Source organism: Geotrypetes seraphini, chromosome 19 (genome assembly GCF_902459505.1).
Source record: "Geotrypetes seraphini chromosome 19, aGeoSer1.1, whole genome shotgun sequence".
Taxonomy (NCBI): Eukaryota; Metazoa; Chordata; class Amphibia; order Gymnophiona; family Dermophiidae; genus Geotrypetes; species Geotrypetes seraphini.
The window spans coordinates 20842591-20865112 of NC_047102.1; the positions used below are offsets into that span (position 1 = coordinate 20842591).

The window sequence follows — 22522 nt, forward strand, 5'->3', positions numbered from 1 at the left end:
AAAAATGGAATTGCTAGGCTGAAAGATGCTGGGAACAAATATGTGGAGAGTGATGAGGAGAAAGCAAATGTGCTAAACAAATACTTCTGTCTGTGTTCACAGAAAGAAAATCCTGGAGAAGGACCGAGATTGTCTGGCAAAGTTACACGAGAAAATTGGAGTAGATTCTGCGCCGTTCACGAGGAGGGTGTTTATGAGCAAACTTGAAAAACTGAAGGTGGACAAAGCGATGGGACCAGACGGGATCCATCCAGGATACTAAGGGAGCTCAGAGAGGTTATCTGGCGAGTCCTATTAAAGACTTGTTCAACAAATCTCTGGAGACGGGAGTGATTCCTGGGGGATTGGAGGAGAGCGGATGTGGTCCCTATTCATAAAAGTGGTCACAGGGATGAAGCAGGAAACTACAGGCCAGTGAGCCTCACTTCAGTTGTTGGAAAAATAATGGAAGTGTTGCTGAAAGAAAGGATAGTGTATTTCCTTGAATCTAATGGGTTACAGGGATCCGAAGGTAACATGCCTTTACAAAAGGTAAATCGGCCAAAACGAACCTGATTGAATTTTTGATTGGGTGACCAGAGAGCTGGATCGAGGACATATGCTAGATGTAATTTACTTGGATTTCAGCAAAGCCTTTGATACAGTTCCTCATAAGAGGCTGTTGAACAAACTTGAAGGGCTGAAGTTAGGACCCAAAGTGGTTGAACTGGGTCAGAAACATGGCTGTCAGACAGACGCCAGAGGGTGGTGGTTAATGGAAGTCGCTCCGAGAAGGAAGGAAAGGTGACTAGTGGAGTCCCTCAGGGTTCGGTGCTGGGGCCAATCCTGTTCAATATGTATGTAAGTGACATTGCTGAAGGGTTAGAAGGAAAAGTGTGCCTTTTTGCAGATGATACCAAGATTTGTAACAGAGTAGACACCGAAGAGGAGTGTAAAAATATGAAAAAGGATCTGCAAAAGTTAGAGGAATGGTTCTAATGCCTGCAACTAAAATTCAATGCAAAGAAATGCAGAGTAATGACATTTGGGGATTAATAATAGGAAGGAACTGTATATGCTGGGAGGAGAGAAGCTGATATGCACGGACGGGGAGAGGGACCTTGGGGTGATAGTGTCCGAAGATCTAAAGGCGAAAAAACAGTGTGACAAGGCAGTGGCTGCTGCCAGAAGGATTCTGGGCTGTATAAAGAGGAGGCGTAGTCAGTAGAAGGAAGAAGGTGTTGATGCCCCTGTACAGATCATTGGTGAGGCCCCACTTGGAGTATTGTGTTCAGTTTTGGAGACCGTGATCTGGCGAAAGACGTAAGAAAGACTTGAGGCGGTCCAGAGGAGGGTGACGAAAATGATAGGAGGCTTGCGCCAGAAGACGTATGAGGAGAGACGGAAGCCCTGAATATGTATACCCTAGAGGAAAGGAGAGACAGGGGAGATATGATTCAGACGTTCAAATACTTAAAGGGTATTAACGTAGAACAAAATCTTTTCCAGAGAAAGGAAAATGGTAAAACCATAGGACATAATTTGAGGTTGAGGGGGTGGTAGATTCAGGGGCAATGTTAGGAAATTCTACTTTACGGAGAGGGGTGGTGGATGCCTGGAATGCGCTCCCGAGAGAGGTGGTGGAGAGTAAAACTGTGACTGAGTTCAAAGAAGCGTGGGATGAACACAGAAGATTTAGAATCAGAAAATAATATTAAAGATTGAACTAGGCCAGTTACTGGGCAGACTTGTACGGTCTGTGTCTGTGCATGAGCCGTTGAGGAGGATTGGGCAGGGGAGGGCTTCAATGGCTGGGGGGGTGTAGATGGGCTGGAGTAAGTCTTAACAGAGATTTCGGCAGTTGGAACCCAAGCACAGTACCGGGTAAAGCTTTGGATCCTCGCCCAGAAATAGCTAAGAAGAAAAAAAAATAATAATAATTTAAATTGAATCAGGTTGGGCAGACTGGATGGACCATTCGGATCTTTATCTGCCGTCATCTACTATGTTACTATGTAAATAAACTTGAACCTTGAGTTGGCTGGGAGAGGGAGTTATGAGCAAGTACAGTTCCATGTGGGGTAAAACTAAAAGCTGGAGTAGAGTTTAGGATTTACTGGGGAGGGAAAAGACCCAGTTAGTCCCCAGGGGAGTAGGATCTGAACATGTTCTACTCCAAAGCTTATAATTGTTCTCAAGTTCCAGCTGAAACTGATTTGGAGTCCTGTTTAATGGCAACCTGGAGAGAGGGGAAAAGAACGGAAGCCTCAGAGCATGCTGCTTGTGTGCTAAAGTAGCTGTTCAAATGGAAATCTGTTAGAAAGGTACCCTGTTGAACTTCCCCTGCATTTTATTTTGCCTTTTAAGCAGGGGTTGGATTTTTTTGTGTTTGAAGATTCGTCTGCACTGTGGGGCAGAAATCTTGCCTAATGTAGAGAAGAGAGAAAGAGATCAAAAGGGTGAGTGGGTTGTGATGGTGGTGGTATTTCTTCCATGGCAGTCTATTTGTAAAGTCTGTGGGCCTTTTGTGCAGGCTTTGTTTCTCTAATTTTTTTTTTTTTTTGGGGGGGGTTGCTATACTGACTGGGGAACTTCTGGCATGGATGCTCTCAGACAGGGCGGGAAGAGTGTTTTAGCCAAGAAGACTGAACTGTGCTTGATTACTGTATTCTTACCTTGAAAGGCTAAGAACATAATAAAAATAGTCCTACTGGGTCAGACCAAAGGTCTATGAAGCTCACTAGCCCGTTCTCACAGTGGCCAATCCAGGTCACTAGTACCTGGCCATAACCCAAGGAGTAGCAATATTCCACGCTACTGATACAGGGCATTACCAAAATATAACCCACAAAAGAAGAATAAAGCTGTAAACAAAATAGAACAAAACTTCTTGTATAATATAATTTTAAACCACTGGGAAGTCGTATATCACATGACATTTAATAATAGTGATTGTCTGCATCCATTACAAGTCAATGACTGAAGAGATAAAAGGGTAGTAATGGTCCTCAATATTCACTCCTCTTTAATCTTTATTTTATTTATTTTATTTCATTTTATTTCTGGTTTTCCTGCAATCATTCATGTAATTTGAACATTAGTTGAACGTTGTGTGTCTTGATCTGTAGCTGTTTCCAGGGCGTCTCCATGCTGAAGCGCCATTTTGCTTTGAGGTATTCATGTCGGCATTCCCCGGATGTTTCTCTGCCAGCATCCAACGTCTGTCCCTGAGGAAAGGGAACTATTCCCTGAAAGGAGCTCTGTTGAGCACATTTTAAGAGCGCTTACAACTGCCTTTGATATAGAGAAGTACATTGTGTTACTTTCTCCAATGAACTTTGATTACAGTCTGCATTAGTGGATGTTAGGGGAGCGTTATCAAGAACACAGTTCTGTTTTAGATTCTTATCTCATCATATGTTTTTGAGAAAACATTTATTGCACACTGGGAGTGATTTGTCACCATGTACAGAACAAGAATAGTATTACAATAGCTAAAAGAAATAACAAAAAGTCAATAAAAGCTGAAAAATGGGGAAAAAAAGACTTTTTTAATATGAATTGAGTATTGTATTGTTTGGTCACTTTAGCACTTTCATTGAGGGTGTATGGTCCAAGGATGTTTCCTGCCTGAGTACCCTGTTGGGTAACATTTGCTCATGACTCTTATTACGGGCCATTACTACCCTTTTATCTCTTCAGTCATCGACTTGTAATGGATGCAGACAAAGCACAGTTACTTACCGTAACAGGTGTTATCCAGGGACAGCAGGCAGATATTCTTGACTGATGGGTGACGGCACCGACGGAGCCCCGGTACGGACAATTTTAGAGTGATTGCACTCTAAGAACTTGGAAAGTTCTGGCATGCCGCACCGCGCACGCCTTCCCGCCCGACAGAGGCGCGCGGTCCCCAGTTAAGATAAGCCAGCTAAGAAGCCAACCAGGGGAGGAGGGAGGGACGCAAGAATATCTGCCTGCTGTCCCTGGATAACACCTGTTACGGTAAGTAACTGTGCTTTATCCCAGGACAAGCAGGCAGCATATTCTTGACTGATGGGTGACGTCCAAGCTAACAAAAAGAGGGATGGAGGGAAGGTTGGCCATTAGGAAAATAAATTTTGCAAAACAGACTTGCCGAAGTGTCCATCCCGTCTGGAGAATGCATCCAGACAATAATGAGATGTAAAAGTATGAACTGAGGACCAAGTAGCAGGCCTTGCAGATTTCCTCAATAGGAGTGGAACGGAGGAAAGCTACAGATGCTGCCATTGCTCGGACTCTATGGGCCGTGACAGAACCTTCCAGTGTGAGTCCGGTCTGAGCATAACAGAATGAAATGCACGCTGCCAGCCAATTAGACAACGTATGTTTAGAAACAGGACGTCCCCAATTTTATTCGGATCAAAGGACAGAAAGAGTTGGGAACTGCTCTGTGGGGTTTCGTACGCTCTAGATAGAAAGCTAGAGCCCTCTTACAATCCAAAGTATGTAGAGCCTGTTCTCCAGAACGAGAATGAGGTTTTCGGAAAGAAGACAGGCAGAACAATGGATTGGTTGAGATGGAATTCAGAGACAACCTTAGGGAAAACTTTGGATGTGTACGCAGAACCACCTTGTCATGATGAAAGACCATAAAAGGTGGATCTGCAACTAGTGCATGTAGCTCACTGACCCTCCTGGCAGAGGGTAAGAGCAATAAGGAAAAGTACCTTCCAAGTGAGAAATTTGAAAGGAGTGGTAGCCAAAGGTTCAAATGGAGGCTTCATTAAGGCGGAAAGAACCAGATTGAGATCCCAGATAACAGGGAGGGGGCTTTAAGAGGTGGTTTCACATTGAAAAAGACCCCGCATGAACCTGGACACCAGGGATGAGCTGAGAGAAGTTTTCCAGTGGACCGGCTCATGAAAAGCAGCAATGGCACTGAGGTGGACTCTGATGGAAGAAAACTTAAGACCAGAGTCAGACAAAGAAAGCAAAATAATCCAACAATGTCTCACTGCCAGGGAAGTGGAACAAGATGATGAAGAAGACACCAGGAAGAAAATCGTGTCCACTTCTGATGGTAACATTGGCAAATGTGGCTGGTTTCCTGGAGGCATCTAGAATGGACCGAACAGGCTGAGACAAAGAGTATCATGAGAGGTCAGCCCGAGAGATACCAAGCTGTCAGATGCAGAGACTGGAGGGTGGGATGTAGAAGGGTCTCCTGATGCTGTGTAAGCAGAGAAGGAAACAGAGGAAGAAGAAAAGGATCCCTGGAACTGAGTTGAAGTAGAAGGGAGAACCAATGTTGCCTGGGCCACCTCGGAGCAATCAGAATCATGGTGGCTCGTTCCCTCTTGAGCTTGAACAAGGTTCTCAACATGAGAGGCAGAGTTTCAAGTTTCAAGTTTATTATATTATTTGATTAAACGCTTTTCAGAATACAAAGCGTTTTACAAAGAAATAATAATTAAATTTCTAAAATCACAAATACATTGTAATTAAAATTAACTACTTTAAATTAAAAAAAAAAAACAAACTTGGGTAAACAATCCACATGAAACAAAAGGAAAGGGGGAAGAAAGAATAAAAAATACAATTTGTAAATAAAAATAAAAAAAAAAAAAAAAAAATAAGCAGGTCGGGTTAGTACATAGGGAAGGTAAGAAGAGAAGGAAAAGAGAAAAAGAAAAAAAAAAAAATTTTTTGAGAACTAGAAAATCTAAAGAGAAGGGAAATATAATCTGAATTTAATGAAGGAAGAAAAAGAAATTCGGAATTAATCGGAAAAATTAAACTTTTAGTTTAAAGGCTTCTTTAAAAAGAAGACATTTTAAAACTATTCTTAAAATTTTTCAAGTCTTGTTCAAGCCGTAAATATAGAGGGAGAGAGTTCCAAATAGATGGGGCAGTAACTGAAAAGATCAGGTCCACGGCGAGTACCAATGATTTTTAATGAGGGAACATAAAGGGTAGCTTGTGAAGAGGATCTAAGAACTCTTGACGAACTATAAGGAATCAGGAGCCTATCTATAAATGCAGGAGTATTATTTTTAATTGTCTTAAAGACTAAAAGAGCTATTTTATATGTTATCCTGTATGAAATTGGCAACCAATGAGCGTACAGAGAAGCGTTACAGAGGAGGGAAAGCATACAGGAACAGATTTGACCAGTCGAGGAGAAATGCATCTGCTGCCAGACGGTGAGGAGAGTAGAGTCTGGAGCAGAATAGGGGCAGCTGGTGATTGTGAGGAGCTGCAAAGAGGTCTATCTGAGGAGTGCCCCATTGAGCGAAGATAGACTGTAGAGTGAAAGGATCGAGTGTCCACTCGTGAGGCTGGAGAATTCTGCTGAGCTTGTCCGCTAAGGAATTCTTTTCTCCCTGAATGTAGATAGCTTTCAGGAATAGATGGTGATTTATGGCCCAAGTCCAGATCTTCTGGACTTCCTGGCACAAGAGGCGGGAGCCCGTCCCCCCTTGCTTGTTGATGTAGTACATCGCAACTTGATTGTCTGTGCACAGCAGGAGGACTTGAGGAAAGAGAAGATGTTGGAAGGCCTTGAGGGCATAAAACATCGCTCTGAGTTCCAGGAAATTGATGTGATGCTTCTTTTCCTGGGCTGTCCAAAGACCTTGAGTTTGGAACTCGTTCAAATGAGCTCCCCATGCATAAGGAGAGGCGTCGGTGGTGATGACTAGTTGATGAGGAGGTAGATGGAACAGAAGACCTCTGGATAGATTTGAGGATACCAACCACCATTGTAGAGACTGACGAAGAGATGATGTCACAGATATGTGTTGTGAGCAAGGATCCGTTGCTTGGGACCACTGAGTAGCAAGGGTCCATTGAGTGCGCAGGTGAAGACGTGCGAGGGGTGTGACATGGACTGTGGATGCCATGTGACCCAAGAGTATCATCATTTGCTTGGCCGAGATGGAATGTTGTGGAAGCACCTGCTGACATAGAGACTGAAGAGTCTGAAGACGGTTGGATGGCAGGAATGCTCTCATGAGGAGTGTGTCCAGTATCGCTCCAATGAATTGAAGTCTTTGAGTGGGGATGAGATGAGACTTGGGTAGATTGATCTCGAATCCCAGTATTTGTAGAAATAGGATGGTTTGGTTGGTGGCCAGAAGTACTGCTTGAGCGGATGTGGCCTTGATTAACCAGTCGTCCAGGTAAGGGAATACCTGAAGGTGGTGAGAGCGTAGAAATGCAGCTACCACAATAAGACATTTGGTGAATACCCTTGGAGAGGAAGCAAGACCGAAGGGCAGCACCTTGTATTGGTAATGACAATGATTGATCATGAAGCGGAGGTACCGTCTGGAGGTCATATTGATCGGTATGTGAGTGTATGCCTCTTTGAGAGCGAGGGAGCATAGCCAGTCGTCTTGATTGAGAAGAGGATAAAGAATGGGCTAAAGAAAGCATCTTGAATTTTTCCTTTACCAGATGTTTGTTGAGATCGCGAAGATCCAGGATTGGTCTGAGATCTCCTGTTTTTTTGGGAACTAGAAAATAACGGGAGTAGAATCCCTGTCCCTTTTGATCTAGAGGAACTTCTTCTATAGCGTTCAGAAGGAGGAGGGATTGAACTTCTTGAATAAGGAGGGCAGATTGAGGACTGTTCAAAGCAGACTCTTTTGGCAGGTTTTGGGGCGGAAGAGTCTGAAAGTTGAGAGAGTAGCCGTGGTGGATGATGTTGAGGACCCATTGGTCCGAAGTGATAACTTCCCACCGGCTGAGGAACAGAGAAAGACGACCTCCTATAGGTTGAGGCAGGAGAGCAGATATAGGAGTACTGGCTATGCTTTGGAGAATTAAGTCAAAAGGGCTGTGTCTTCTGCTGTGGAGGTGGCTTCACAGGTTGTTGCTGTTGCTGTTGTCTGGGAGGCTGACGTTGTTGCTGTCATTGACGCCTGGGTTGCTGAGCAGCTGCTGGTAATGGGCGAGCTGTGAAGCGGCGTTGATAGGCTGACTGTTGCCTAAAAGGCCTTGCTGGAGGAGGCTTTTTCTTATTTTTAAGCAGGGTATCCCAGCGTGTCTCATGAGCAGAGAGCTTTTGAGTAGTCGAGTCCATGGATTCCCCAAAGAGCTCATCCCCTAGGCACGGGGCGTTGGCTAACCGATCTTGATGGTTAACATCAAGTTCGGACACCCGAAGCCAGGCCAGGCGACGCATTGCCACAGACATTGCTGTCGCTCTGGATGTAAGTTCGAAGGTATCGTAAATGGACCTAACCATGAACTTACGCAGTTGAAACAGAGACGACAAGCAATGGTGAAAGGATTGTTGTTTACGTTGAGGAAGGTACTTCTCAAATGAAGCCATGGTGGTAAGGAGATGTTTAAGGTAGAAAGAAAAATGAAAAGCATAATTACCAGCTCTATTTGCCAACATTGCATTTTGGTAGAGCCTCTTACCAAATTTATCCATGGCTTTACCCTCTCTGCCAGGAGTACAGAAGCATATACACTGGCTCCTGAAGATTTTTTAAGGGTAGATTCGACAAGTAAAGATTCGTGTGGAAGTTGGGGTTTGTCGAACCCAGGAATGGGAATTACTTTATATAAAAAGTCTAATTTACGTGGGGTCCCTGGAACCGTTAAGGGAGTCTCTAAATTCTTGTAAAAAGTCTCCCTCAAGATGTCGTGAAGAGGGAGCTTCAAAAATTCCTTTGGAGGTTGGTCAAAGTCAAGGGCATCCAAAAAAGCTTTAGACTTTTTGGACTCAGCCTCCAAAGGAATAGACAAAGAGTCACACATATCTTTAAGAAAACTGGAGAAAGATGAAGTGTCATGCCTAGAGGACGGGTCAGGTACAGCAGAATCATCCTCCTCTGAGGAACATTCACCTTCAGAGAGGAAAGGGTTCCTCTGAATCTCCCCACAGATCAGGATCCCTGACATGGGAAGTACGGTCCCGAGACTCTGGAGTAGATGGTTCTACGTGTCGGGTTTTGCGCACCGATTTACCCGACCTCATCGATACCGAGCCAGGAGATGTAATCGGTGGCACCAGTGCCGAAGTCTGCACCGACTGATGTTGAGCTCTCGGCTCTGGTGCGAGGACTGGCATCGATACCGATGAGGTCGAGTGAAGCGGCACCGAAACTGTGGATGCAGACAGTACAGGCTGTTCCACTATCGGTACCGGCTCAGTGCGGACCGGCACCGGAAGGCTCGGTGCCAGGATAGCTGGAAGGAGCTGTTGTAATTGCTCCTTGAGCTGCACCTGGAGAATGGCCGCAATACGGTCATCAAGGGATGGCACCGGTACCGCATTTTTTCTTCTGCGGTACCTGCGGTGCCGCTCGACGCCCCGGAGATGAGGAGCCCGATGTCGAGGGACTCACCTCAATAGGGGCGGAGCGCTTCCGCTGGCGCATCACAGTCGGCAGGATTGGGCTCACTGCACTCGAGACCGGAGGACGCTCCAGCGGGGAAGGCTTCTTAGCCGGCTTACCTGAATGCTGGGACGCCGGTGCGGTGTTGCGCGGCATCGAAGAAGAGGGTGCCGACTGAACTGGTGCCGAAGCCGGAGTCGATGGAACGGGGTCGGACATCTCGGCACCAAACAGTAATCGCTGTTGTATTTGGCGATTTTTCAAGGTTCGTTTTTTAAGTGTGGCACAGCGGGTGCAGGTGGAGGCCTGATGCTCAGGACCCAAACACTGTAGGCACCAGTTGTGTGGGTCCGTGAGAGATATAGGCCGAACACACCGCTGGCACTTTTTAAACCCTGGCTGAGGGGGCATGAACGTAAAAACGGCTTCAGCCAAATCGAAGGCCGAGGCCTCGATGGTGGCAGAAGGCCCCGCCGGGGAAAAACCAAATTTGATGAAAAAAAGAAAAGTTTGTTTTTTTTTTTTTTTACAAAAATTAAAGAAAAGGAAAAAGGCAATAAAGCCAAAAAGGTTTACGCGAGCGGGAAGGCAAATCAGAAAAAATTTTCAACAGCCGTTGAAAAACGCGTCTTCTTAGCTCCGCGGAAACTAAGAAACTGGGGACCGCGCGCCTCTGTCGGGCGGGAAGGCACTCGCGCGTGCGCGGTGCGGCATGCCAGAACTTTCCAAGTTCTTAGAGTGCAATCACTCTAAAATTGTCCGTACCGGGGCTCCGTCGGTGCCGTCACCCATCAGTCAAGAATATGCTGCCTGCTTGTCCTGGGATAATCACTATTATTGAATGTCATGTGATATACGACTTCCCAGTGGCTTTAAATTATATTATACAAGAAGTTTTGTTCTATTTTACCAATCCAGGGCAAGCAGTGGCTTCCTCCATGTCTTTCTCAATAACAGAGTATGGACTTTTCCTCCAGAAACTTGTCTAAACCTTTCTGAAAACCAGCTACACTATCCGCTGACACTTATGTTCACTCCTTGCCCTTGGAGTGGTTGGCTTTCAAGCTGTGAATGTTTTGCTTTTATAACTGAGCTGAATATGTCAGGCTGTTTTTACATACAACCTGCACCCCAGCTGATACAGTGCAATAGTGATTTGCTACACTTTTCTTTGAGTACTGTGTTTAAAGCACTGCCTGAGGTTTGAACTGTAACTTGGTCAGATGTTCTCTGTTGCACCTAAAGTGTGGAAGAATTGAAGTGTTACTGCTGAGCTAATCTACCTGAAGAAATCTGCTCTTTGTTTTGCCAGGGAATTGCGGTTAGCAGCTTCCCTGATATCAGGTCCTAGTGGCCCTGCCCTCTGCCGCAGCATTTTGGATGAGACAGTAAACTATACTTAAACTAGAAATCCTTAATGTTTGATTACCTTAATAGCTTGAAATCGTTCAATTTCATGTAGAATATTATTGTAACAATTATTACAATTACAGTTGCTGCAAAAGTCACCATTGGCAAAACAATCACAGTATCTGCAAGCAAGAAATAAATTAGAAAGTAAGTATAAACAGTAAAGTGAAATTACATAATTACAATGTTTATTGTACTGTAGTACCATGTTTCCCTGAAAATAAGACAGTGTCTTATATTAATTTTGGGTCCAAAAAACACACTAGGGCTTTTTTGGGGGATGTCTTATTTTTTTCATGCTAATTAATTAATTTAGATTCCAGTGTATGAATTCTCATGAAATGCCAAAAACACTGGTTTTAAATTAACTTATCCATAAAATTCAATTCACATTATATTTTAAATACATATACAGTGGTACCTCGGTTTACGAGTGCACCGGTTTGCCAGTGTTTTGCAAGACGAGCAAAAAATTCGCAAAATCGGCGCCTCGGAAACCAAGCGCGCTTTGATTTGCGAGCGCCCCCCTGCGAACCGGCACTCTCCCCCCTCGATCCGGCACCCCCCGCCGCCATCGGGCACCCCCATGCCATGACCTGAGGTCCCCCCAACCCACTCGAATCCTCTTCTTACTTTGCTGTAGCCTCCGCAGTGGCACCAGCACCAGCATGTCCTGTGCGTGGTGCCGGTGCCTGAAGATCTGCTTCCTGTGCTGGGCCTTGAGCATGTGCGCATGCTCAAGGCCTGAGAGTTCATGATTGCCTTTCTATAGATCTAGGGTGCCAGGGCCTACATTATATTAATTTTTTGCAATGATGCAGCGGTTGAGCTAGGTGTCTGTGTTTCCCCCAAGTTCCCTCGTTAGCCGCAATACGCTTTATTGGTTTCTATCACACCGGATTCACAGGTTGCCATCTTCTCATGGCGTGTGCTACATACCTCCAAGACTGTCAGGAAGGGCTGTGTAATTACTTCTAACTAGGGCTAAGTTTTATATTCCTCCAAACCTACAGGGTGGCAACCGCTATATGGTGTTGGAATCATCCCTAAAGTTCTCTTTCGGGATAGGAGCCTTGTCTTCTACCCGTCAAGGTACAGATGATTTCACATGGGGTGCTGAATGCAGCTTCTAGATTACACCTAGTGTGTCTTCCCTTTAAGGGCAGTAGAATTTTTGGAGACGCTTGTATGGACTTAGTAGTGGATTTTAGGTTTTTCAAATAATAGAAGTTGCCGCAGGTTAATCCTAGGAGTTCTTTTAAGTCCTCCCCATTGCGACCCTATTTTCAGAATTTCAACATTTCATTATTACATCGCAAGACTGGATTTTTCACAGAAGAGGTCCTTTCTTCTATCCAGAACTTACAACTCTCGTCCAGTCCATTCCCTGACCTTCTCCGCTTCACTTTGCAGGGTTCTTGACTCCCTCTGTCAGCTTTTTAGGCATTCTCGCGGAGGGGGGAGACATAATAATGTCAGGTTACAGGGCTTTTCTACATTGCTCAGGATGATTACAACTTTGAATCCTCTTCTCCCATTTTCAGATTCTTTGAGTCACTGTGTTTTGAGCTTACTAAGGTTATGTTAGTGCAAGTCTCCCCTTTACGTGTTACTGGAATTCGGGGCAATAGTTTTAGTTCCTTTGGAACTAAGGGAACTTATTCCATTTACTTCATAGTGCCCAAGAAGGGGGAATTGCTCAGACTGGGGCTGCATCTCATCTGGGTCAATTAGTTTCTCAGTGTTAGACATTTTTGAAGGAAAGCTGTGAGATTATTTACATACTCTCATATAATCACTGCATCAGCAGTATCTTTGCTTGGTTGTCCTCGAGCAGTGCTATCAGTTTCGGCAGATGCCATTTGGCCTAGCCACGGTTTCCACGAACATTTTAGAAGATCATGGTAGTAGTGGCAGAGTTTTTTTTGTCACAAGAGGGGATTCAGGTACATTCTTTCTTGGATGTCTGATTTAATTTGGGTGCCTTCCAGACAGGAGAGTCTGGCAGTGACCCAAAGAGTGCCACTTTCCCTTCTCCAATCTTTGGGATGGGTAGTCAAACTTTCCAAGAGCTCTCTTATTCCCCTCGCATTTATTGGAACATCTGGGGGTGATGTTTGACATGAAGGTGAGGAACGTGTTTTCTTCCCAGTCTCAGGTTCGCCATTTTCTTCAAGTTTAAAGTTTTTAAGTTTATTCAAGTTTTTGATTAAACACTTATCCAAAGGTACAAAGCGTTGTACAGAAAAAATTTTAAAATAACAAGGAGACAAACCTTTAGACCAATTAGACATACATGACTGATAATAGGACATTCTTGGGCTGATTGACATACTTAAGCCTCAGAAAACAATGGGAATGAGGGGGAGAACTACAATATTTAAAGAAAAGGTACACAGAAGGGAAATACAAAAGGGAGTAGGAAGGTAAAGAATTGCTGGGAAAACTGAAAAAGAGATAAATTTTGGGCACTGTTAAAGTAAATATGTATCATATTGTCAGTTGAAGGCATCTTTAAAAAGAAAACACTTTAGACTGCTTTTGAACTTTTGCAGGTTTTGTTCAGTTCTTAAGTATAGAGGAAGAGAGTTTCAGGTCAAATTGGGACGGTCACTGAAAAGATAAAGGTATGACGAGTATCAATTATTTTCAAAGAAGGAACATTAAGGGGTGTGCTGTGAAGTATGATTTGAGGGCTCTCGGGGGGGTCGTACGTAATCAAGAGTCTGTCTATGAATGCTGGGGTGTGTTAGTTTGGACATTACCATGGTTTCTTCCTAAGATAGTATCCTCTTTTCATATCAGCCCCTATCTCTCTCTCTCCCTTCCTGCTTTATGCGAGGAGGACTGGGGGAGGGGGGTGCGTTTCTCTTCACTGAGTATTCTTAGAAGTTTGTAGGATACTTATACAATATATGCAAGTTTCTAACGACTATTAGACATTGAGATCACCCCTTTGTATTTTTCGAGAGATGCGTCAAAGGTATGGTAGTATCCAAAGCCTTCATCGCTTGATAGGTCCAGGAGGCCATTCTTTCCGTTTACTGGATAAGCAGTTACTGGAAGAACTTCATGTCCACTGAAACAGAACGATGATTACTTCTTGGGCTCAGTCCAGAGGTTTTTCCTTGGAGGAGATTTGTCATGAGGCTACTTGGCCTTCTAGCAAATACCTTTTTTAAGCATTCCCAGTTGGATGTGGCAGCGCGTGCTGAGACTGATTTTGCTTTAGTCATTGTGGAGGCAGAATTCGCGGTCCCACCCAGATTAAGGTTTGCTTTGCTACATCCCACTAGTCTCTGGATTCATCTGCTGCTGTTGCTAAGGAAGGAAAAATTATATTCTTACCTGTTAATTTTCTTTCCTTTAGACCGCAGCAGATGAATCCAGAGCCCTGCCCTTTTCATGGTTATTGGCTTTCGGTTTTCTATTTCACAGTTTCAGAAGTTTTGTTATAATTGGTAGTTGTATTCTGTATTATTACCTTGTGAAATTTGTTATGGGAAAGAAGTTTTTTTACATGCTAAGCATATTCATGGTTACAGATGCTTGGGCAAGGAGCAATACTGAAGATGCTAGCCAATAGGACCACCTGTTAATCAGTTTCTCTATCTCCACCTGCTGGTAGATGTGTGCTATCCCTCTAGGTCTCTGGATTTATCTGCTACATCTAAAGGAAAGAAAATTAACAGGTAAGAACATAATTTTTCCTTCTTTTCAATATCTTAGTTTTTCTTTTATAGTTGTCAAGGGAAGCAATGTAACACTCTTTACTTAATACCGCTAATCCAATGTGGCAGGGACCCCTGCGCTGGGCTTCCAAAACCCTGAGATAATGGACTTTGATCCAGAGCCAGCCTATGTTAGTCCTACTCCTGTGCTCAGAATCAGAGCCAGGACAGCACAGCCCAGAAAGGGCAAATATTTCTGTGCTGATCCTATTAAGTCTGGCCCTTTAAGAAAAGGCAAGAATGTGCTCTGGCCAGGAATCAGCCAACCTAGCAAACCTGCACCTGAGTTAATGAAGGGGGGAGGGGGTGTAGATTGAGAGAGCCCTTTTCCATCAGCAGAGCTCAGGCAGAGGGAGAGGAGCTGGATGAGAACATGAGAGCTGAGATGTTTTCAGACCGAGGAGGAGACATTTACATGGTAGGAACTGCATCCAGCTGAGAGTGAAGATTGTTTACCTCACATGGAATGGGAGTGTTTCCCAAATGTAGAGCATGGAGCTTTAGTGAAGCAGTCTAGAACAGGTCAGAGGGTTTTGTTTTTTTTTCTATCTGAAGGTTTGTGAAGCCTGGTGCCTGGCTTAGTTTTGTTTCCCTGTAGCAGCGTGAGCCCAGGACTGGATGTTTTTGCCTGTTGGGAGGGGCTGCTCAACAGAGAGAGGGGACAGTTGCAAAAGTTTATGTTTGATTTTTGATACTGGGACGACAATTCTGTTTTTTTTTCCTCTCTCTGAAAAATCCTTTAGAAATTGGGTTAGGTTTTTTTTTTTGAATGCTTAATAAATGATAAAGAAACCTTTTGAAATACCCAAGAGAAGCTTTTGCCACCAGTGTGGTGGGAGAAGGGATAACAAACCTTTCAGAATCCTGATCCCTAGATGGAGGGATAATACTGGGGCCAGTCCAGTCCTTGTGGATTATAAAAAGGTGTTTTTTTTTTTTTTTTTTGCTGCTTGTGTTTGGACATTATCCTGAAAGCTGTAAATCCTGACAAACCTGACTCTTTTGTGGGTGAATGAAACCCAGGAAAATAAAGCCGGAGTTTTTCCTTATTTGCTGTTACAACATCGTCCAGCAGTGTGCATGGGATGGCACTGGAAGGGACAGACAGCAATAGTGACACATTGAATTGCTCGGTCAGGCGGGGACGCTGTGGGCCCAAAAGGGGTCAGCTGGAGTCCCTGCCACACCGTATTACTAGTTCTCTGGCTCATGTAGCTACTCCCAAATGTGGCTCTGTAGGATTCCATCACCTTGTGTTCTCTAGTGTATAAATATGATCACTCTTGTATCTCCCCACTACACTAGAGAACTCAAAGTGGTGGAATCCTGCGGAGCCACATTTGGGATTAGCTACGTGAGCCAGAACCAATAAAGATAAGTACCTCTACTAGTAATATGGATAGTGGTTTAAGTAAAGCGTGTGTAACATTGGTTCCCTTGACAACTATAAAAGAAAAAAACTAAGATCTTGAAAAGAAAAGGGACTTATACAGTAAATGTGATTGATGGTCCCTATTTAATCTCGCTGTGGCATCCAATACAGGAGATTGGGCACTGAACACTTATATGTATTTGAAAGTGATATTGAAGTGAAGGTGTAATTTAATTTAAAACCAGTGTTTTATGAGCATTTTATTTTTTTCATGAACAACGATCATCTCTTTCTTTTTTCTCCTCTACCCCAATTCTTCCTCTTTCTTTGCCCCCAATGTGCAGCATCTTTCCGACCCTCTCACCATCCCCCTCTGTAGCAGAACCCCACTGACCCTCTCACCCATTCCTTTGTGCAGCATCTTTCTATCCCTCCCTACCATCCCCCTGTGCAGCAGAACCCCACCTACCCTCTCATCCATCTGGTGAGAGGGAAGGAAAGATGCTGCACATGGGGGGGGAGGGGGGAGAAAGCACTGCGCCCGAGAATCTGGCAGCACTAGTGTCAGGGATGGGGTCAGGGAGTGTCGCGGATTTTCGGGAGGGGCTTCGGGAGTCAGTCTTAACTAGGGCTTATTTTTGGGGTAGGGTTTATATTAGGAGCACCTTTAAAAAATCATGCTAGGGCTTATTTTCAGGATAGGTCTTATTTTCGGGGAAACACGGTAACAACTGAGTCACACACGTGGGACCTTTTGACTTGTATTACATGAATTTAGTGAAGGAACCTATGGACAGTATTCCAATTAGATAAAAATTCTAAGCATGTGAAAATAGACTTAACTTACACAGTTGAACAAATAATCTAAACTTCTTACTTGTTTTGGAGATTCTCTGTAGATAAACCAGTCTTGTATGTGGGTGATGTCTGACAACTGTTCTATCAAAGCTTAAATAAAGGAAAAATTATGTTTTATCTGATAACTTTCTTTCCTTCAGACCAGTCCAGACAGGTAAGTTATGTCGCTCTACCAGCGGATGGAACCAGAAGAAGAAAAAGTTCTTATGATTCGCCCCTTAAGGTTATTATGCAGCATGGAATGTTCAGTATTTCAAATAGCTAAGTAATGGCACTGAAGATCTGCCAGATGGCCAATATAGGAACTTCGAGACCAAGAGTCTCAATTAGGTAATAATCTTACCAAAATAACATTAACCAGAGAGGGATTAAGAACTAGTCTGATAGGACTAAAGCAGTGGTCCCCAGCCTTTTTGAACCATGGACCTGGTTTCATACAAGACAATTTTTTCACTGATGGGGGGGGGAGGGGAGGGATTCATGCACATAATCAGTAACGTGGCATAATATATAATTTATTACATATATAATGTAATATGAATTATTATATTTTTATATTATGCACTTTATTTCTATTATTATTACATTATAATATATGCAATATATTAATACAACTTACCATAATGCAGAATCAGTGTGAACCCTGAGCTTGTTCCCTGCAACTAGATGGTCCCATCTGGGGGTGATGGGAGATAGTGGCACCCAAAGTGTGTTCCCTTAGGTCCAGGCTACTCTATAATCTCGTTTGGTTGCTGTCACTGCAGAAAACCCCACTTCACAAAGATAGGATGTTGGAAATGGAAGCAGGGTTTTCAGTGCTTTTGTGGTAATATCAGGATGTTCCTCCTAGACTTTAATCCATAATGTATGGAGATTTGAAGTTGTCCTCAAACATACTTTTTAAGGCCATCATCATTTGAAATCTCAAGCAGTTGATCCTTTTCTAGCACACAACAAAGTCGATTCACGTGCTTGTTTCACAAATGGGTCGCAGATCCATTCCTTCCCAGTTGGGAATCTTTTGTGGTTAGGAAAATAATGCTCAAACTCTTTTGAAAGATGAGATAGGTGATCGTGCACCAGTTGAGAGAATAAAGACCCAGGGACAGTTTATTCCAAAATCCCTGCTAATGTTTGAAACATGTCAAAAATCCCAATGTTCCCTTGTTGTCTCCATAAATAATCCCAGTTTGGCTTTGAATGCAGCTACTTTATTGCTGACTTGAAGATAATTGCTGTTCTCCCCTGAAGTGACAGATTGAGTTTATTGAGCAGGTTGAATATATCACACAGGTAAGCAAGTTTTGCAACCCATTCTTTGCTACTGAAAATGTGCAGCTAGTGGTGACTGTTTTTCTAAAAGAAATCTCTGGAGTGGCTCTTGTAACTTAAAAACTCTGGCCAGCGATCTACCTTCTGTGTACGAGAAGACATCTGTGCTCTGCATCTATCTCATCACAGAGCTGCTCAAAACAGACGTGAATTAAACGGCATGTACTTTGATAGGTTGATAATCTTAATACATCATGCAAATGTTCATGTGACACATTTTGGCTAGTTAGCATTTCTGTATGATGACATAGTGTGTAGACTCACATTCAGAAGTGACCTTCTTGACCTGAGTATTGAAACCAGAAAGCTGTTCAGTCATGGCAATCACTCTGTTCATGAATACATCAATATAAAATGACCATTTCAATTTTCCCATGATAATGTAATCATACAAAGACTTGAATAGTTCTGCAGCTGTAGTGTTGTTGGCAACATTAATGCACATAACATATCCTCATATACATCCTCCTAAAAATATATATTACACAAAACAAAGCATTAATTGCCTTGTTGAAAACTTAGGATAGACTCGTCCAACCCTGGATTGTAATACCATGGTGACTCATTAATCCTCTCTAACAATTATGCCTCAATATCTTCTGCTATTTCATCAATTCATCTAGTTATGATGCTAGCCGAAAGAGGAACAAGGTGCCACCTTTTGGAACTGCAGTCTCTCCTAAAAGTTCACGGTAAGTGTACCTTAGCAGCAGGCATGATCAAGTCTTCACCAATAGTAAAGGACTTCTTAGCTTTAGCAATGCGTTTAGCCACTAAGAGTGATGCTCTTAGTGTGCACACATTTGATGAAGTGAAGGCCTTCAAAAATTGCTTCTGTCCTTCATGTTCACTATTTTTTTTTCCCCCAAAAAACTCCAAAGGCTTGTCTTTTAATGCACTATGCTTGATCTCTATGTGAAGCAGTTAAGTGAAGGTTTCATGGCTTCGTTGACGGCCGGTTACCACATATACAGAGCGGGTTTGGAGAATGTACCGTATTTTTCGCTCCATTAGATGCACCTGACCATAAGACGTACCCTAAATTTAGAGGAGGAAAACAAGAAAAATTCTCCCTGCCAGGCTCTGCACTCAACCCCACATTCCTTGCCAAGCTCTGTACCCCGTCCCACCTCCCTGCCAGACTCTGTACCGTATCCCCCTCTGATGGTCTAATAGTAGGCCGGAACAGGGCAGGCAGGCCTAGTGGCTGGCAGGCAGGTAGGGACAGGTTAAGCAGCAAGTAGGGATGGGACCTGGCGGATAGGTAGGTAGGCAGGCAGACCTTCCCCCCTCCCAGGCAGGCAGCAGGAAAACCCTGGCCTCACCCTCCTCCCTCCCTATTTTTAATTGGGCAGAGCAAAAAAGCAGGCCCCGGCCTCTCCATCCACCCTCCCTACCCCTCAGGCAGGCAGCAGGCAGGCCCCGGCCTCTTCATCCTCCCCCCCCAGGCAGGTGATAGGCAGTCCCTGGCCCCAACCCGCGCGTACCTTTTTTTTTTTGTACTTCTGTTTGCGGCCAAGGCTGGCTGCCTGGTTCCTGCCACTTCCTCCCAGAACTGTCGGCTGACGCGGCTGCCTCCCATTCTCTCGCGGGAAGCAGCACATCAGGTGGCATGGGACCAGGCAGGCAACCTGGTGCGTTGCTATGCCGTGAGAGAACGGGAGGCAGCCGCGTCAGCTGGCAGTTCTGGGAGGAAGCGGCGGGAACCAAGCAGCCAGCCAACCTTGGCCGTGAACAGAAGTAAAAAAAAAAAAGTACGCACGGAGGGCGGCGGGGATGAGGGAGAGGGCCAGGGCCAGGGCCTGCTTGTCGACTGCCAGCCAGCTGAGGGCGCCGCTTCCAGCGAGGGAGGGCAGCCACATTAAAAATAGGTAACCGGTGGGGGGGGGGGGGGCGCTTTGGGTATTCGCTCCATAAGACTCACCCTAATTTCCGTCCACTTTTTTTGGGAAAAAAAGTACGTCTAATGGAGTGAAAAATACGGTAAATCACTTATTGCAATGTATCCATAATTTAAGAAAGACTCCTGATATTTTCTTTTAAATGCAGCTCTATTTATGTTGGTAGTTTATGAGTCTTTTGCTGTCTCATTATTGGGTCTTTCCCCCTTTTCAAAGAAGCTCTCCAGTGATATTTGGTTTTTACTCTTTTTTTTTTTTTTTCAAAATCTTTATTCATTTTTCATCTTACATCAAGTGCACAATATTACAACATTTAAATTTACATCAAGTACACATTTTTGCTAGGGTTAGCTTGTGGGCTTACTGAAAAAAAAACTGCAACTGAGATAAGTGCGGGAAAGAGGTGCAGACGGAAGTGGTCACTTTTCAAAATAAAATATCTTGCAATCTTGCAAACTAATGTAAATAAAATTTAAAAATATATTCTTTCTGTGTGGCACAGTTCGCCACAGCCCAGTACTGATCCATTGTCCGGTGATTTGGAACCCCTGGACTAAAGGAAAGAAAATTATCCAGTAAGACAAAATTTCTTTCTATAGCTTCCTATCAGACCAATCCAGACAGGTAGGATATGGCAAAGCAATGTCTCCAACACAGGTCAGGACTAAAATATCTAAACACTCAAAAAGAACAAATTTTACAAATGCACATTGTTAATATCCCCAGTTTAAAAAGAAAATAACTGACAGAGAGAGAGAGAAACCGGAATTAGCCTTAAAGATCCTTTCCAGCGATACCTATTAGAGAGAACGAAAAGCAATCAGAAAGGCTCCAGAAAGACAAAAGGCATGGAAAAGAAGGATGCACGTCCTATAATAAAAAGGAATAATAGAAAATAGTATTGATAGACCAAGGAAGAATTGTTCAGACCATGAAACAAACCCAACTGATGTTTTTCTAGATTCTTTGAAGATGACAGCCTAAAGCATATCTAAGAAAGAAGGAAATATTGTAACTACACTGGAAATACTGGAGGAGTTGAATGTCCAGAGAAGGAAACATATGATAAAGACTGTCGGGGACTGAAAAACCACTTTGCTTCTCTATCTATATCTATGATAACCAAGAGAAATTAAAAAAACATTCTTTGAGAGTAAATAAGGGAGACCAATGAGAATGGCTTTGACCTTGTGTCAAAGAGTATCTTATTCAAACATGAAAACTCAAATGTCATTGTAAGAACAAAAGAGGGCATAAGGGCACTGAGACATGAGATACTCAGACAAGACAGTGGGGCCTAAAAATCTCAGAAATAGTGGTGGCTAATGCCACAAAAGAGCTAGCTTGCAGATTCGCACAGATACACATATAGTCTGAATCATATGCGCGACCAGCAGAACTATACTAAACAGTTATACAGAGTAGATGAGGCTTCTAGTCAGTCACCAAAACCAAAGAAGGCAGTCTACTGAAACAGCAATGCACCATAGATACCATATTTTTTGCTCCATAGGATGCACTTTTTTCCCCAAAAAAAGTGAGTGGAAAAAAGGGTTTGTATGATAATTTGTATGATAATTTCCACTTCAAAAAAAAAAAAGGGAAAAATACCACAAAGCTTTAACACACAATATAGATAAACAAATAGCAAAATATTTGATTAATTCAGTAGTAGGCTAATAATTCAAGTGAGCTACTTATGAAGGTAATCCAAGTCTCAGAAGAACTGGATTATTTTGTTTTGCAATTTCTGATACCCTTTTATTGGTCCAACATTAGAATCATACAGACATATTGTTTTATACAAGCTTTCCAGACTCCAAAGGTGCCTTTCTCCAGTTGATAAAAAAATACAGGTGATAAAGCTACTTAAATGGTACAACCTATTTGTATAAAACATGACAAATGAGGCCATGTAGATGATCAAAACTTGCTATCAAATTTACCAACCCAGGAGGTTGTGCTTGATGAAGTTTCCGGCCCCTCCTTCCTGTTCACTTAATACAACCCCCACGGCCGTTACCTTATTTTGACTGCTGCCCGCTGCCGCTGCTTCTGTCTGCATAAGTAGAGGAAAGGAAAGGCCAGGTGGGTGCAGCAATTGCACGCCGCTGGTCCAGCAGCCTTATCCCTGACGTCAATTCTGACATTGGGGACCTTCAGTCCGACGTCAGAATTGAAGGGGGTAAGACTTCTGGGCTGGCAGCGTGCAGTTGCTGCACCCGCCTGGCCTTTCCCAGCAACTCGCTCCGTGCCGACTCCCTCGACCTACTACTGAACCAGGAGTCCAAACTCCCACCGCTGCTGCTTCGTTGATGTATCCTCACAGTGGCAGCAGTGGGAGGTAATTGAATTCAGCGGGCGGGTGGGCTTGGGGGGGGGGGCAGAAGAGGACAAAGACTGGAAGGCAGTGAGGGAAACATAGGAGGGAGGGATACCGGTAATTGTTGGGCCTGAGTGGGGAGGGGGGGAGAGAACAAAGGCTGGAAGACAGTGAGGGGAACATAGGAGGAAGAAAGGAAGGGACAATTGTTGGGCTTGAGGAAGAAAGGAAGGGACAATTGTTGGGCTTGAGGAAGGAAAGAAAGAAATCACCAGACA

General features: G+C 43.7%; 1 protein-coding gene across 1 annotated transcript in view; it reads right to left on the bottom strand.

Moving 5' to 3' along the window:
* LOC117352350 (tesmin-like) overlaps positions 1-22522 on the bottom strand; it is an 80887-nt gene that overhangs the window by 38619 nt on the left and 19746 nt on the right. Inside the window, exons 2-3 of the mRNA XM_033928781.1 lie at positions 16708-16769; positions 10747-10849 (exon numbers count right to left, since the gene is read on the bottom strand). Of these exons, the coding sequence (XP_033784672.1) occupies positions 10747-10849; positions 16708-16769 (165 nt within the window). The remainder of the gene's footprint in view (positions 1-10746; positions 10850-16707; positions 16770-22522) is intronic.